The following is a 17,389-nucleotide window of genomic DNA, read 5'->3' on the forward strand; positions in this document are numbered from 1 at the left end:
TAACGACGTAATTTCTTTCATTCGGTTTTGTTTACATGTACGATTTCACGTCAGTAACTAACGGCGTAATTTCTTCCAGTCGGTGATATATATAATGTGAATTTTACGCCAGTAATATAATTGAATTATATATTAATTTATCATAATTAATCTACCGACTGAGTTAGTGGCGTAAAATCTCACAGTATAGAGACTGTGTTAGTCACATATTACCCCTCGGCCACCGTGCCAAATTCGGCCAGCGTGCCAATTCTAGACAACGCCAGCGGGCAGAAAGCAATCAAAGAAACTGAGAAACGTCATTAAACTAAATTCAATCACAGCAAAGCCAAAACAAACGACAACTGTAGCAAACTATCGGCCAGCGAACCACACGAGGGTAAACTCGACATCGGCCAGTGAGCCAACTTTGTCACCGCCAGCGAGCAAAAAGCAATCAAAGCAACTGATATTTAACTTAACTTAACGTAAGCTTAAGTTAATCAAATTCAAAGCAAACCTTAAGCGGCGAGCGTACCTTGGAGGACTAGCAACCTACAATAAACAAAGTACCTTGTAAATCAACTTTCAGCTTCATCAATTCATTCCAGTGTTGTCATGCGTATCGCGTGTTTTTCGAACCACAGACTTTTTGCCCATTGGTGCAAACTAAAGAACAAGGTGCCCGTAGAGCAATAAAACGCACAAAAGTTTGGAAAATGATGTGGCTATTGTTTATGTTGTTACTCTTTCCCAGTCTTACTGCCCACAATGATCTATTAAAAATTTGGGAGTGTGTGCCGAAATTGCAGCAGCAACTTTTTTAGATTTAAGGAGAGATACTTGTCAAGGCGAATAGCTTATCCTTCTAATGGTAGTTTCAATTTCTTCATCATTTCAAACAAGGAAGCACAGATTGTGAATGGGAACATAAATTCAGAGGCTACAAAAGTCTTGGAAGAAAAACACAGTGCAATATGTGATAGCACTGATAGTATTTGTACATACATGTATGAAGGGTCAAATGTGAGAGATCACTTTCGTAACTATTGTTTGACCAATGTAGTGAAATTTTCTTGTGCAGTTGATTGCTTTCTTGAGCTATGTTATTTTGTTTTGTCCCAATCATCTTCAAAACATTACATGCAATGATTTTTGTCAAGTTATCTATGAGTCATGCAATCAAAGGAAAAGTCTTGGTGCTGTTGAGGTCGTGCGAGAGCCTTCATGGCTATTGATCAGAGGTCGTTGTCCGTCATTTTCTGCAATGATTACAGATGCTGTTTTTAGTGACATATTTACCGTGCAAACATTTGGAGATTTGACAAATGATTTGAAAGCATTATTTCTTATTCAACAATGTAGTCAGACTTGTTGCATCGTATTTAACAATCAAATAGTGAAAACTACAGGCACCATTGTCTTGTATATTACTTGCCCAAATATTTTGCCACTGAGTTTAAAAACTGTGTTTCAGAAGCTGTTCTGCCTAAAAGCAGACCACTTTTTTGTGATTCATGTCAAAGGCATTCTAGTGATATCTCAGCTTTGCAACATTTTGTAACCATGCCAAATTTGTTACCAATTGAATTATCATCGACTTCCTTCGGTCAAACTGTTCGACCAGCAAGTATGGAAGTCTTAAGTAATTTTTACTTATTGAAAGCTGTTGTGCGCTGTGCAAGCCATCATGGATGGTATTTTGCTGTCTTTGAAAGTTCTCTCATGCCATCTGTTGATGATAATATACATCAAGGCAACGATTCATGTACGTTAATGCCAGAGCATTCTTTTTCAAAATTAGAGGATAAAGAATGCCAAGCCTCTAATGATTTCAAGAAAGAAGTTCACATACCCAGAAAACGACAGAGACTAGAAATGAGTACTAACAGATTGGTAGATGGAGAAATTAATGTAGTAAATGCATATATGAAGAATTAGAAAACTGCTAAAAAGCCAAGGAGACAGAGAGTGAAAAACTCTCTAGACAAGAAAACCAAAGGAGAATAAAAGACAAGGAGACAGAGGAGGAGAAACAAGCACGATTGGAAAAACAAAATGTGCAAATTAGGAAGTACAGACAGAAAAGGCGAGACAGTAAATTTGATGAAATAAAACCAGTAAGAAAATTTACAACCTGGCAAATAGTAGATAAACCACTGCATAATGTTGACAACGAAACATATTTATCTTAATTTGATTATGATCATGTACAGAAATGGGCTATCAAAAACATGCAAGACTTTCATAATTCGATTAAATTCAAAATTAATATGTGTGAAGTTTGCCATGAGGCATGGCCATTATCATCAAAAGGCAAAAAGAAATCTCCTTATATCTGCTCAAAATGTTCACGTGACACGAATGGAGTGAAAAATTTTCATCTCAGAATGGAATGACACCTTCACAATTGCCAAATGAATTGCAAGGTTGAACACAATCAGAGGAAATGTTAAAAGCACATGTTTTCCCAGTGATTTCTGTTCATACAAAACCAGGTGGACAAAAAGCATATAAAGGCCATTGTATTGACTTTTCTCAAGATATCCAGGAGTTAGCAAATTCATTGCCAAGGTACCCTAGTGAGCTGCCTGTAATAGTTGTGTCAGTCAAAGGCAAGGATAATTCTTATAAAGATCTGTGAGACGTGAAAAGGTCAGCTGTTCGCTGCACTGGTTAGTTCAACATAACCCTGCGTATAAGGTATTACTATTGATTATTCGTTCTTGGCTTTGTTGCCTTCTGATGGCATTCCAACTGAGCTGCATAAGATCGATTGTACTAAGAATAGTAAAAATGATGAAACTGATCCAGACAGAGGTCTTCTTGATGAAATACCATTCAATGAAGACACAGAATTGAGTAGCACAGTTCTTAACCCTGTACAGCTTAGGCCACAGAAGCAGTTGATTACAGATGAGTTATTACAAAACCACAAAGTCAATTGGCCTCATAGGAATTCAAGTCCTCTGAATGAGTTTAAAATTGAATATTTAGCTACTATGGTATTTCCTATTTTGTTTCCAGATGGTGAAGGAGATCCTACTAACAGTGCTACAATGCGTGATGTGACCCTTGGAGATAAATAAAACAGTTGATTAAATTTGCTGAATATAATAATGGTAAATGGACATATAGGTTTGCAAGTCACCCACAGTTTGCTTATTGGGCATTCAATGTGATTCAAAGGCACAGACTCCTTAGTCAGGGTTCAGCATTTTTTTAAAGCAAAACCTGGTGATGCTAAGTTAACTGTAGAACAACGTTAACAGATGCTTCAATCGAACACATACTCCACTTTAATGTCTAAGCTTATGCATTATGCTAAAAATGTTACTGGTAGCAATAGCTATTGGCACAAAGCCAAAGAGAATTTGTGGGCTACCATTGCTCAAGTAAGACCTCCTACAATTTTTTTCCACTTTATCTTGTGCTGAGTACCATTGGCCTGAATTTCATGAACTTTTTTGTGACCCTCACTCAGAACACATTCAACCAGAAATCAGGCAGCAAAATGTTCTTGAAAATCCACATAACTTGGATTGGTTTATTACTGAGCGAACAGATCGTTTTGTCAAGTTTTGGTTAAGAGAGTTGTTAGGGGCTTCTTGGCATTGGTGCAGATATGTGTATGCAGTTCAGAGAGGTTCAATTCATTGTCATGGAGTCGCTAAATTGAATAATGATCCAGGACTTTGTGAACTGACTGAAATTGCATTACAAGGTTTTTAGCATCAAAGTATATCAATGAGAGCAAAGGAAATTTGTCAGAAAAACAAATTTTAGAACTAGAGAGTAAGAAAAATCAGGGTATACAAGCTGAGTCTGTTGTTTGTCAGTATGTTGACTTTATACTAACAACTTGGAATCCATGCTCTCCAGAAGAGGGGTGGTCCAAACCAGATTCTCATCCATGTCAAACACCCTATCTGTCCTTGAACGACAAACAAAAATAAGAAGACTACGTGAATTTATTGAATTCTGTCGAGAGGTATACAATGTGCAGGACTTAGTATTGTCTAAGATAAAGTAACAAATGAATTAAGCTGCAGTTTCAAATTTCCTTTTGAAAACTGTGTCAAGACAAGAATAGATTTTGAAGCAATAAACACTAAATCAGGCCAAACAAAGTATAGAGCAACTATTGTTACAAAGCGAAATGATTCGAGATTAAACCGTCACCAACCACTGCAACTCCAAGGATGGACAGCAAATTGTGATATTCAAATTATTGTAGATTATTAGGCATGTTTGGAATATCTTGTGAAGTACACATCAAAAGGAGAGAAAGCTTCAGTCTTCAGTTCTAAATAATGCATTCGCCAATGTTATTAGTAAAATATCAGATACAAGTGACATTCATAACATTTTAAAGCAAATTATGATCAAAAGTGTAGGACAAAGAGACTATTCAATCCAAGAAGTTATGCATCATTTACTCTCACTCAAATGTGTTAGTGTAACACATGAAGTAGTAAACGCATCTCTTGATGGTTCACGCAGAGTTCAGGTGTCGAGAAATAAGGATTCTTGTACCATCCCATCCATGCTGGATATTTATGCCGAACGAGAGAAGTTTATTAAGACATTTCCAGACATACTGGAATATTATTTTTTGCAATTTACCTCTACATTTACAAGCAAAAACTCGAAACTTGAAAAAGGAAGCGACTTGTTATAGTTAAAACGTATCCCAAATTTTCTTCAAATCCTCAAAATAAGCGCGATGGACTGTTCTGTAAATATCAACTGCTAAAATATAAACCTTGGCAGCATGTACCAGACAATGCTTGGGACAATCTTGAACAGTGCCATGAAACTTACAAAGCATGTTGGATGAATTTTTTGCGCAGTGATCGTGGGAAGAACAGTGTTCCTGACTGGGAATTAAAATTGAGTGCTTTAAAAGCAACTATTAATCTAGAAAATGAAAATGAGGAGGCAGAAATTATTGAGGAGGAAAAGGAAGAATGGATGTTTATGTCAGAACTGAATTTACAGGAGTTGGGCACAAGTACTAAATATAATTCAGTGTTAGCTCCCTAAGGATATTGGCATAATGCTAGTGAACATTATGAGGATGTTGATCTACTTTCTGAATACTCAAAAAAATCGAAATGAACCAAGTTGGCAGATATCATCAAGAGTAATAGATATTTTGAGTTCTAGTAGCAATCATTTGTTGGCATACCATATCATTTTAAAACACTTCAACAGCAGCAATGAACTGCCATTGCATCTGCTTATTAAAGGAATTGCAGATTCAGGAAAAAGCTACGTTATTGATGCTGTAAAAAATGTTCTGAATAAAAAAAGTCAAGTACTAGCATATACTGGAAAGGCCTCTTTTAATGTCACTGGTGTAACACTGCATTCTTTTCTCAAACTACCAGTGCTTTTAATAAGATTTGAAGTTGGTGGTTACCTCGGTACAGCACCCGCTGGAGAGTAATAGCGGAGCTCGCAGAGCGTAGCTTTAGCCCCGGTTGTACGACCTTACGACCTTACGACCGTACAACCGTACAAGGTGCTACGTTAAACATGCGTGGTCAACTGTACCGAGGGCACGCCAATGCCACGGCTTTGTCCAGTAGTCCAGCGGTCAGTGCACTGGGCTCCGAGTCGGACGACCCGGGTTCCATTCCTGGCCGGGGCAAGGCGTTGTGCCCTTGAGACGTGCGAGAAAAATATGCGAGCTCCGCTTTTAGGCTTGGCTAAATTTATACATCATGAGTAGCCCAGAACAATTTCCCTCTAGAGATAATGTTTACAAATTGTGATCATTATAGAGGCTGTTTTACCTTTTTCGAGGAAAATAATATGTAAGCCACAGAGAAATCGTCATTGTGTTGTCATTGAAACACATGAGGCCATGACAGAGTTTATTTTCCGTCAAAGTCAGCATTCAAAACTTTAAATATTGGAAATTCACTAGTTAGAATTACAGTGTTAAGATAGACAACGAAATTGTCATGTTACATGTAGTTTGTGAAACTTCTACACAAAGACTTGATGAAAAAGGTCACATAAAATCATGCTAACTTTTAACGTAGACAGTTAATAAAATGAAACATCTTTGCTTTTAACTCTTTGCATGCAGCAATGATATGCATGCGGTTGAATGGCGATTACATTTGTAGATCATTACTTGATACAGTTTCTGTTCTAGAGTAACTATATGTGTAAATAAAGGCCCCAGAAAACAGTTGTAGTGGACTTCTTTTGAAAAACTGGGCAATAAACCATTTCTTGCTTAAATCCTTTTCAGTTTACAGAAGATGCTATTAACCAAGTGTCAACTTTACTTTGTAATACTCGGCTGTATCGTTCTCCCCAACTTCAGCTTGGACAACAACATCCACCCCCTTGACGGCATTCCCTTCCTTCCCTCTGACAATCTTCCTACGTAGTTGAGCTAACCATTCCTTGACAGTTTCTGCAATGAGGTCGTCACATTGACTGGTACGCAATTCTGGCCCATTGATACTCACATGCATTAAGGAAGCGAGAACGTCGTTGTTTAGGGTACTTCTCAATCGTGACTTCAACTGCTTGATCGCAGACGCCCCTCTTTCAGGCCATGCATTGGAGACAGGTGGTGAAAGGCAAATTTCTGCTATTTCAAGAAGACGGAGGAAAAAGGGCTGATAAGAGTGCCGCATTGATAACAAATGCTGGAGTAGCCATTCAGTTGGGGTGGGGGAAGTGAGGTTTTTCTTCTGTGGTGGTTTCAACACATGCAAAGGATTTTTGCTTTTCAGCTGAAACAGACTGTACTTAAATTTCTTCCATTCACAGAGCAATTCTTCCTCCAGCTCTTCCTTTTTCTCTTGACTCTGGTAGAAGTGGCCAGCTAAAATCTTGATGTCAGCACTTCTGTACACTTTAAACGACTCATCTGACCTCTCAGGCACTCCTTGGGGGTCAAATAGCTTGAACGCCATCAACACTGGAAGGCTGTTACTGAATCGGCTGTTAATGTTCTCCACCAATGAACTTACGTAGCGATTGGTCGAGTTGACTAGCTTTCTTTCACCGTCATCGCTGAGTGTCATCTCGCATGCGGCCAGTCTCCCACCAAGGTCTTTCTGAAGTTGTTTCAGGGGCTTCTGCTGATCAGCAACGTCTAGAATGTCATCGATGGTAAATTGGAAGGCTCTACTCAAGTAGGAAAGAGCTGGGAGAACATGATGTAGAATGTAGACAGCCCTAAGGAACTTAACATTGGCTATTTGTTGCAAAAGACCAGTTGCTGGAGCATCGCACTCTTCTTTAAAGACTCTTAGGGTCTGTGTGAGAGGTTCAGACTCTTCAAAAACACCTTGAATGGCCTTTTCTGTGGACAACCATTAGGTCCTACATGCTTTTGAGAACTTCTTTGCCACTTTCTTATTGCCTTCTTCGGAAAGGGTAATTGCTTTTGATTCTTTTACTGCTTTGGCATATGCAGCTGTTTTCTTTGCAGAATTCTTGAAGAATGACCAGAGCTGTACCAATAGCTTCTCGACAGTTTTTATATGAGAAACCTCGTCATTTGCATCACCACAAGGTAATGCCAACCTGTGGCATATGAAGTGAACGTTCAGCATAACCTTAGACTCTTTCCGGAGTAAGATGGCCACGCCATTTCGCTTACCAGTCATTACACCAGTACCATCCGATGAAAAGCTGGTGAGTTTCTTTAACTACAGTTGTGATTCGTTCAGCTGCTTGATTGAAACGGTTTTAATAGCTTCAGCATTAGCAGACGTAGAATGTTCAAGAACGTCATCTATTGCAAGAAACTCTGTACTAGCTTTCCCATTATCAACAAATTTCACCAAAGGTATGAGTTGTTCCTTGCATGAAATGTCACCAACCTCGTCAGAAAGTAGACCGAAGCAGTTGGACCGTCGTGCTTTCTCACTGACAGGTTCTTTGATCATTTTTCCCAGTAAGAGAAACCTCCCTCTTACTGAACCACTGGAAAGGTGCTCAAATAACTGTAAATCCGTTAATCCGTTAATCCTAGGTCCTCTACTAACTCCAGGAAACGTACAAACTTACAATTTGCAAGTTCTACCTTTGCTACCTACTAGAAACTGAGAAAGGCATTGTAATAAACAGCTTCTCTGCCTTTTTCCCTGTAGCTGACCTGATGCTGCATCACCGATACTCTGCTCAGAAGCTCAGTCTCCACGGCTACTAAATGCTGTTGGTGGCTTGCATGTTCTTTAACCGTTTTCCGCTTATATCTTGGGGAGGGCTCTGTGTTGAATTTCTTACTTTTGTTTTGTGGATTAATAGTGTCATGTTTTCGGCATATAATGCAAAAAATGTCTTTTCCTTCTTGAAAGAGGAATCAATGATAGCCGGTTTCTTCACAATAGGAAAGGGTTGTATTCGAGATCCACTGATGTTGGAGACGATCTTTCCCTTTCATTCGAGTTTTCGAATGGAGTTTTCAGGACTTAGTCCGGTAAATGATTATTCAATGTTGATTTGCTTTGTAATAATTGGTTAACTCATCGTTTTATTCCAAATGAAATATCTTCCATTTGTTAACACTCAAATTTATTGCTTAATACACAGATGAGGCGGTTACGGTGTCAGTTTTTACACTAAATAAAAAAGTAACTTTATCGCTTCTAACAGCAAATGTAAACTAAATGTAGCAGTTATCTCAACAAAAGATTTGGCTCCAAGTGTTCAATGGCTGTGTTTGTTTCTCTTTCTCTAGTTGAGCCTCAAAGAAGCGTTTTTGTACGAGCATGAAAAATTTGTATAAAAGTTCCCAATTTGATTTGCACGTGAGAAGTTGTCGACAAGCGTGACAAACTGATTTTCAAATTTGATTTCTAAGTAATACTTGAGAATTACCTATCTTTGTTTCATTTGTCGGACATTATTTGACCATTCTTGTTTAGCACGAAGTTATTTAAAGTTATTTCGGTAACCGACGATGTGACGTGTATTTCTACCACGCGCTTGATGAATTTAAGTTAAGCAAAAGCAAGCGACTCAAAGAGAAGTAAATGGCTTGGGTTACATCGAACGGCAAAAAAAACCGTTAGTGAATGAATGAATCAAACAGACAGATAACCGAAATTGTAACGTTTTTCTTACTATTCCAACGAAAGAAACCATCCAAATAAGGTGAATAGTCCAATAATACATTAATTACTATTTTCTGTTTTCATTTTTTGCTTGAATTCGACTTGAACGCGGTGAAATATACCCGGCGATTCACAATAGAATACCCGCCGGAGCTCCGGCGGGTGCCGAGTCTTATTGAAAGCACTGACTACCGATTGGTTCAAAAAGACTCTTGAATTGAAAGGAATAGCTTTGCAACAACTTCAGAGTAATTTACAAAACATTCAATATTTGATTATAGACGAATATTCATTTGTTGGCCAGAACTTATTTGGCTGGATAGATTGTAGATGCAGGCAAGCTACAGGTCTAGCCGATCAAGCTTTTGGTGGTCTTTCTGTTATTCTGGTGGGTGATATAGCACAGTTATCCCCAGTTGGTGGTAAACCACTTTTCCATTCTTTTCCGAAATCAGATAAGCAGATCCAGGGCCACATCTTATATCAAGATTTCAAACAAGTTGTCACATTGTGAGTGAATCATAGAGTTGATGGCAAAAGTAATGACCAAGGCTACCTTAGAGATCTTCTCATTAGGGCACGTAATGGAGAATCCACTATAGCAGATTGGCAAACATTATTATCTAGAACTCCTGAAAATGTAACAAATATTGAGGAATTCCCAACATCATCTGTAAGGCTATCCTATCTGAAGTCAAAAGTTGCAGAAATGAACTTGATAAAATTAAAAAATCTGAACCAGCCAATAGCAATAATTAAAGCCCATCACTCAGGTGGTGATCAAGCGCTAAGCTCTGATGAAATGGGAGGATTAGAACCTGTCATATATTAAGCTAAAGGTGCTGGAGTTATGCTCACTATGAACATTTGGACGAAAGTTGGTCTTTGCAATGGTGCACTAGGAACTGTATCAGATTTTGTTTATGCTGATGGCCAAACTCCTCCAGCCCTACCTATTTGTGTTCTTGTTCAGTTTGATGAAGACTATAGGGGGACCTTCTCTGACTGCAAGTTTTCCAAGATGCGTTCCAATTTGTCCTATAACCCAGATTTCTCAAAATGTAGGTCAGAAATGTGAAAGACAACAACTTCCTTTAAAGCTAGGAAGGGCCATGACTATTCACAAAAGCCAAGGTCTCACTCTTAAAAAAGCACGGGTAGATCTCGGCCCCTCAAAGAATTTACCATGTATGACATACGTTGCTCTTCGTAGAGTAAAAAAACTCCAAGATCTCATAATCGAGCCGATGAAATTTGAAAGGCTGCAAGCTTAGAAAAAATCAACATTTTTGAAATATAGATTGTTAGAAGAAAATAGACTTGATTCTTTACCATTGACACCTTGAGTAACCTGACTCAATGCAGTAAAACATGTTCTGCAAAAGCTAAAGCAAACATCCAAATACAAATGATTGCATTCCCCTTTTTTTCTTAGTTTGACTCTATGCATTGTAGTAAAACATTATTCGTTGTTGCAGACAATGGCAAGCAAAAGGAATTATTGTAAGTGTTGCAATTTTATCTAATAAGTATTCATACCCCTAAGTGGTCTAGGCCTAAAAAGGGACAACTGGTGTCCCTGTTATTTTGTGGCAACACAGCTCCTTGGCCCCTGACTACTGTATCTGTGAATGGTAAAGGCCATTTTTGTGGTAGAGGACAAAACTTGTGTTAGAGGACAAAACTGGCTCATCTATGATTCACATTTGGGAGCCACTTGTCCATACCTGGACAACTGGTAACTCATACTCCTTCACCAATCTGACGGTGAGGAATTTCCAAGGATCTGTCTATCTGAGTACATCACCAAGCACGACAGCAAACCCTACGACACAAACAGTTGAAACACTGACTGGACCAGATATGCTTAAAAGTCCAGAAAAAGAAATAACCGTCACAGAGTTCAATTTCCTATCCAAGCTGAATACATTTTGTTCCTACAAAGTATGCAAAAAAAGATTAAACGATGCGGAATCATCCGCATGCACCACACTGAAATGTGAGAGTTGTGGTACACGACAGAGGTCGAAGGATACCAAACTTCAGGCTTTGGCAAAAATTTGCGTAACCGAGGCCGAGGGAGACACCAACAAAGATATCTGGATCTTGGCTTTCACAGAGCAACTAGAAGCCCTGCTGGCTGGATCTAACTTGTCCCTAAAGGATAAAATCAACGAAATCGAAGTATATCTGATGTCTCCAGAAGATGTTTGTTCGGTTTACAATGTCCAAACAACAAACACAACAAAGGTCGTTTCCTTTAAACGTCCAAAAGACAAATCTGATTAGCGGGTAAATATAAGTCTGTACAAAACGCAGTTCTCTATTTTGTGTGAACAGTGCAATACCCTTTTTGCGACTATTGCAATGTACAATTTGATTACTCGTTCTCAAAGGACGTTGTATAACTGAAATTGTTTAATACCGTTAACGTCGGACTGGCCCATGTATCCCAAAGCAAACAGTTTGTGCATGTCCTTTGCCAGCTGTTCGTCTACGAAGGACATTATATAATTGAAATATTTTGTTACTGTTTATGCTCATATGTTAGAGATTTGACTAATTTATACAACAAGCCTCGGAACGAAATGCATGCAAGCTTCTGTAAATCCTCAAACCAAGCTGTTAGTCAATGAAATGTAGACTTCTATTGTTATTTGTCCGAGGACGTTTTATAATTGAAATTGTTACTGTTCAGAGCTTACATACATTGTTTGACAAGAAAGATATATAAGTTTGTGTAAATCTTACTTGCATAGTACCGTATGAAAAGTTATTGTTGGATTCATTTTGTTCTGTATTCTTTTGTTACATTCAATTTTCCAAATAATTTCTACAAAGGGAAGAAAACGATTATCATTACAGCCGAAACCGTGGTATCGCAATGATTCAAAACCAAGAATCTGATTTTCGTTTTGGCGATTCTGCGCTATCAATCAAAATATTTACATCAGAATTTAAGACATTTTGTTAAGACGTTGTTTTGAATACTTGGCTACAAAAAAATGACGAACGCAAAACACGACTCTTTTTTTTAAGTTGCCAATTAGAATTTGTTTTCATTGTTTGCTCGTTGGCACTTAGCGACAGCTAAATCTAGTATTACAATATTCTCGCTGTTTTTAAATTTTCTGGGTAAGATAATGTTTTCCATTGTTCACAATTCCTTTCGGGGCTTCAAACTGCATAGGAAGCTGGCTAAAGAATTGAAGAGTACCTGTAAGAAATCTAATTTAAGGCACAGCAGCCAAAGCTTGAGCTAATTCAACTCCCTTTAGGGGCAGCACATAGGTGGAGTTCTTAACAAATTTTTCCTTATAGTTTGCTTTATTAGCCACAGTAGCGAAACTGAAAATATTTTCAAGACCATCTAGCCCCTCTTTGGATGGATAGGTTCTAGGCAATGAAAATGTTAAAATGTACAGACTGACAACTTAAGATTGAAATTGTTAATCAATGAAGCCCCGAGCCTTGACCAAACGTCTTTGAATACTTGTGCAATACTTCCACAGAAAATAAGTGCTATTATGATATAGGGGAGCCTCTGGTTATAAAAGAACAAAAGCCGTCAGGCATTTTGTTGACGTTCCCACGCCAGTCACGCATAAAAACCATGCGTAGATAAGATGCGCAATGCCAGATTCTGCTTTCTTGCAAACTTAAAGTGTAGTCGAGAGTTTAGACTATTACTTAGCTTTGAAAAGGTGAGGTGTTTCCCTCGAAGATTTTCCCTCAAAGAAATTGAGCATCTCTGTAACAGCCATGCAGTTTAGATGGTGGTGGGGGGCGGGAGGTGTTGATCATGATCACAAAGTGTTCTGATTTAAATCTTATGGATGATGATCTGATGTTGATGCGTTTTACATGTGTTCTTTCGGTCTTTGCCTTTAGTTCGACGGGACGTCATTGGCACTTCCGAACCCTGAAGGAGCGTGATATCACAACATCGTGAAGGTAAAGCAAATGTAAACAGATCAGTTTGACTTTTTGTCGAGGCTCTTTTAAAAAAGTAGAAGAGTTTCTGTACATTGAACCATTGTCTGATATGCATGCATACATTCATTATGCATGCATGCAGCTAATTGTAGATTTGAGACTACCATGCGGTAATTTGAAGGTGACTGCTCGAGAGGAAATATATTCTCGTTAGTAATTGGGCGCAATAAGCAACTGATTCTCATAGGGGAAATTACTTTCTCCAAACTAGTGGTCAATATTTAACAATATTCGCCATAGTGGAGGTGAGTAGTATTTGCGATCCACCTCTGAGCTAACCAATAAGCGCGCTCGAAAAGCACCACTGACTTCAGTGGTATTTACTAAAATGTAGTGAAGTGTGAACCCAGTCGTTCAACAAGTTTGAGTGTGCGTCCGAAAAACTGGACTGATGACAGTACACAAAGTCGAGACTCGCCGGTAAGGTTTACGCGTGAAGAAAAGAACATTAAATTAATAATACAATTTCCTCTTGCTGTTTGATTTGTTTTGTTTGGCATTTCTTTCGCTTCAATGCGCCTACCTGAAAAGTCATCGTAGTTGTGCGATGTAACCTCCAGAAACTGCACTTGAGGAAAATAAATACATATATGTTGGCAGATTGTTTCTTCGCTATGCATCAGTTTTTTTTGATGTATCAAATGATCGTTTCTCTACCGTCTTTCGTCATGATGTACGTCCAAAAATAACTTGCACTTTTAAGTCTGGAGGACAATTTATGCTTTATCAAAGTACTTGCTGTGAATAGACTTTGACCCACAGCTGCTTAAGCTGCAGCTAATCAAGTTTCCTGTTAGATTTTTGTGGCTACTACCTCCCTTCTGAAAGGCGTGACTTCTGTACAGTATAGTGCTGTAAGTCCGAAAACCTCCATGATTTACGTAACGTTTCTCGTGCAGACACTCGTCTTGACTTGTATGATATGGTTTTTTCCCGACTCTGGTGATCTACCGACCCACTAACGCAACCGACAGAGTACATGGACTTCCTGAACCTTTGCCTAAGGTCAACTACCTTCCAGTACAACAGTAAACTCTACGGTAAAGTTATTGGGTCTCCACTTTCTGTTGTTGTGGTAACCATATAGCTAATGCATCAAACAACTACTTCATCGCACCTAACCTACTTCAACACGAGCACCAAATTAAAGAATCCTACGACAATGAACCTCAGGAAGCTGAAAGCCATTTCACCTTTACAAAGCTATTAGTTCACGAAGTCTTCAAAACGCTTAAAAAAATAGGTACATCCAAAGCCACAGGTGTTGATGGTATACTAGCAAAAATTCTTAAGGCTGCTGCTGGTCCTTGTTCAAGCCTGCTTACACCGTTGATGAACCTCTCTTTCGAATCCGGGGTGTTTCCAGGCAGGCTAAAAATTGCAAGAATCACACCGATTTTCAAGAGCAGGGCGAAATTTGACAGAGAAAACTACATGCCAGTTTCCGTTCTTTCTGTAGTGTCAAAACTCCATGAGCAGTTTGAAAATGAACAGCTACAATCATATGCCAGAGAAAACGGCCTCATCACAAAAGAACAATTTACATATTCGAAGAACTCCTCAACCATTGCTGCGTTACCTAAAGTGGTCGACGAATGGAAATGGGCAAAGGAGAAAGGGCTGATCACCACAGTCGTGTTCTTACACTTACGGAAGGCCTTCGATGTCATTGATCACCCATTATTACTCCAAAAACTCGAAGTAAACGGAGCGTGCATGATTTTGTGGCTACTTTACCAACAGCAGTTTTTCCAATGTAAAGGGGTTAACTCAAATGAAAGAATTTCACCCACGGAGTCCCCCAAGGATCCGTACTAAGCCCAACCCTTTTCTGTATACACATCAACGGTGTAGTGTCAACAGTACCAGAGAGTGTTTCTGTACGCTGACGGCACTGAAACTCATTATTCGAGTCCTACCCTCGAAACCGCAGTTTTCAAAATAATTTCTAACCTCCAGAATATCTCAACATGCCTGTGGAACTACGACTTGATACTGAACACGAAGAAAACAGAAGCAGTGATCGTAGCAAAGACGAAAACATCGCATTACGTTACCTTAAGAGAAAGAAAAAAAAAACCTAATTTATCTGAACTCACACAAGTATTTTGTGGTCTATTGTCTCTATTGTCTAAATACTTCTTAGCAAAAATAAAATGCTTTGGTGCCACACTTACTGTTGTTCCCCTCGCAGCCATAGTTTGGTCATGTCACACAACGCCATATATTCCCTGTTAGAGAGAGAGCGCCAGAGTCAAAAGGCGGGAGAATTTCGTGGAATTCACTATCAGTAGCTTTTAGTTTCATGTGAACTTTTTTCAGTGGAGTTGGACAACACGGTTAAAATACTTGACTAAATGTAGGTTGCTTACAAGGAAATGACACGTGATGGAGCGAAGTCTAATTTGGCAAAATGGAATTTGATTGATGCAATACAATTCAAGCACGTGAAAAATTGCCTAATGTTCATGTAGTGCAATGATTTGGTATGTTCTGATTGGACTTTGGACGTTGTTTTCATGGTACGTGATAGAATGTAAGTTGTTTGGCGTGTAAGTCGGGAGTAAAGGAGCGGAAAAACACATTTTAACTTGAAAATGATATAAATGATGCGAACCTTTCATAATCCGATAAATCTCGACCTTAATCGACGAGGCTCTCGCGAAGGCCACAAGCCATTACACTGATAAAACTTAGCCCGAAAATTATGGTTTATGTCATTCTTTGTGCATAGTCCCCCGATTTTATGGCATCATTTGCAAGAAAGCTGTGATTTGATTGGTGCGAGATAAACGCTGTTATTGGTGCAAGATATCCAACTGTTGTGAAGTGATTGTTGCGAAATACATACACTAATACGGCAGTCTGATTGGTGCGAGATACATACCCAAATACAGTGATCTGATCTGTGCGAGCAACATATCACTCTAAATGCCAACATAGAGTTATTTTTTTAATAAAAAAAATAACGGAAAAATAATAACCCCTGTAATTAGTACGTAAGTGTAACTTAGTTCGAAATTGTAAGTTTTGTAACATAAGATATGAAATTTTTATCTTATAAATGATCAAGGACTATTATTATTATTATTATTGTTTTAATTTATGATACAATTAGTCACCCTCCTTGAACATACACTAATTATGATCATTGTTATTATCATTTCTCTATAGATCCTCGTTGCTCGCTAAGAAGGTATAATGGGTAATCGCTGGAACAAGCCACCGGAATATAAGGCCACTCTAACGAAAAGGGGACTCCAGCCAGACGAGTTTAAAAAGATACCTGTTTCAAAACTTTCTAAGATATTTGATAGAAATGTAGCCGAAGATAACACTATATCGGAAACTGTAAACGAGCTAAGGAAGAAAGTATGTTTTCGAGAGAATAGAACAAATGCCAATTTAGACCAAAGGTACAGACTCGCCTTAAGCGAATACGTCGACCTCGCATTGCTACCAAACCGGTTTCAACTCCCAATGCAGGTAAGGATTGAGACTGGAGGAAACCCTGGTCAACTCAGGTTTGACAAAGAACAAAGTCGACTTTATCACGAGAGGCAACATAGTTTATTTTTCGAGAATGAGCTATTAGGGAGGAAATTCTGCGAGCTTTTTCCTTCGATCGTACTGAGAGAGGATTCTAAGGGCTACTTTTATCATCAGGATGGCGAAAAATTTACGACAGAAGATGCCTGTCGTGTCATCGATAAATTTACTACTGAGTTCATTCAATACTTGGAACTATTACGACAGAATAACGGTCAAGTTCCTCCCGGCGAGTGGGCGCCGCAAAACATCCCGCAAATTCGTTCATATTGCATGCTTATAGTAATGGGGCGGTATATGGTGGATTGGGCAAATGATAATGATCTGCTAAATCACAAAACCTATATAAGATGGAAGGAACATATAATAATAGAAATGTCCTATGCAGCACTTGTAGTGGTGTTAGACATGATAATAGAGCAGCAACAGGCGGTGGTGGCGTTAGACATGAGAATGCCGCATCAAAACGAAGCCGTCGAAAACCGTCGGCTATGGCCCTGGTATGCGATGTACACATTCTTTCCGAAATTAATAGGATTTGCTTTTGTTCATTACAGTTGTCATTAAGTAATACTTACAGGTTTAATTTGCACTCTAGTTATTAGCGTTTGTGACGAATTATCAGTGTAAAGAAGTGTCCCCTTCGTCCACTTTATCCTTCTTAATAGGAACTGGACCAAATAAATTACATGGGACTCCAATGCATGATCATAGATTTTGCGAGCCATGTTTAGCTTAGCGTTGGCTTCTTTTATTTGTTCTTAGAGGTA

General features: G+C 38.7%; 2 protein-coding genes and 1 pseudogene across 2 annotated transcripts in view; 2 read left to right on the forward strand and 1 right to left on the reverse strand.

Moving 5' to 3' along the window:
* Window positions 1–6,263: 6,263 nt before the first annotated feature.
* On the reverse strand, window positions 6,264–8,401 carry LOC149041749 (uncharacterized; annotated as a pseudogene).
* A 1,532-nt stretch (window positions 8,402–9,933) lies between these two features.
* LOC113679783 (uncharacterized) lies at window positions 9,934–11,363 on the forward strand. Its single transcript, XM_089180918.1, has 3 exons — window positions 9,934–10,139; window positions 10,553–10,577; window positions 10,731–11,363. Exons 1-3 carry the CDS (start codon window positions 9,934–9,936, stop codon window positions 11,361–11,363), a joined length of 864 nt encoding a protein of 287 aa, XP_089037044.1.
* A 1,075-nt stretch (window positions 11,364–12,438) lies between these two features.
* LOC149041750 (uncharacterized) overlaps window positions 12,439–17,389 on the forward strand; it is a 5,045-nt gene continuing 94 nt past the window's right edge. The window contains exons 1-2 of the mRNA XM_089180993.1: window positions 12,439–13,028; window positions 16,245–17,389. The exon at window positions 16,245–17,389 is cut by the window's right edge and continues 94 nt beyond it. Coding sequence (XP_089037119.1) covers window positions 16,272–17,186 — 915 coding nt within the window. The 5' untranslated portion in view covers window positions 12,439–13,028; window positions 16,245–16,271 and the 3' untranslated portion in view covers window positions 17,187–17,389. The remainder of the gene's footprint in view (window positions 13,029–16,244) is intronic.

The sequence above is a fragment of the Pocillopora damicornis genome, chromosome 8 (assembly GCF_964200805.1).
Source record: "Pocillopora damicornis chromosome 8, jaPocDami1.2, whole genome shotgun sequence".
Taxonomy (NCBI): Eukaryota; Metazoa; Cnidaria; class Anthozoa; order Scleractinia; family Pocilloporidae; genus Pocillopora; species Pocillopora damicornis.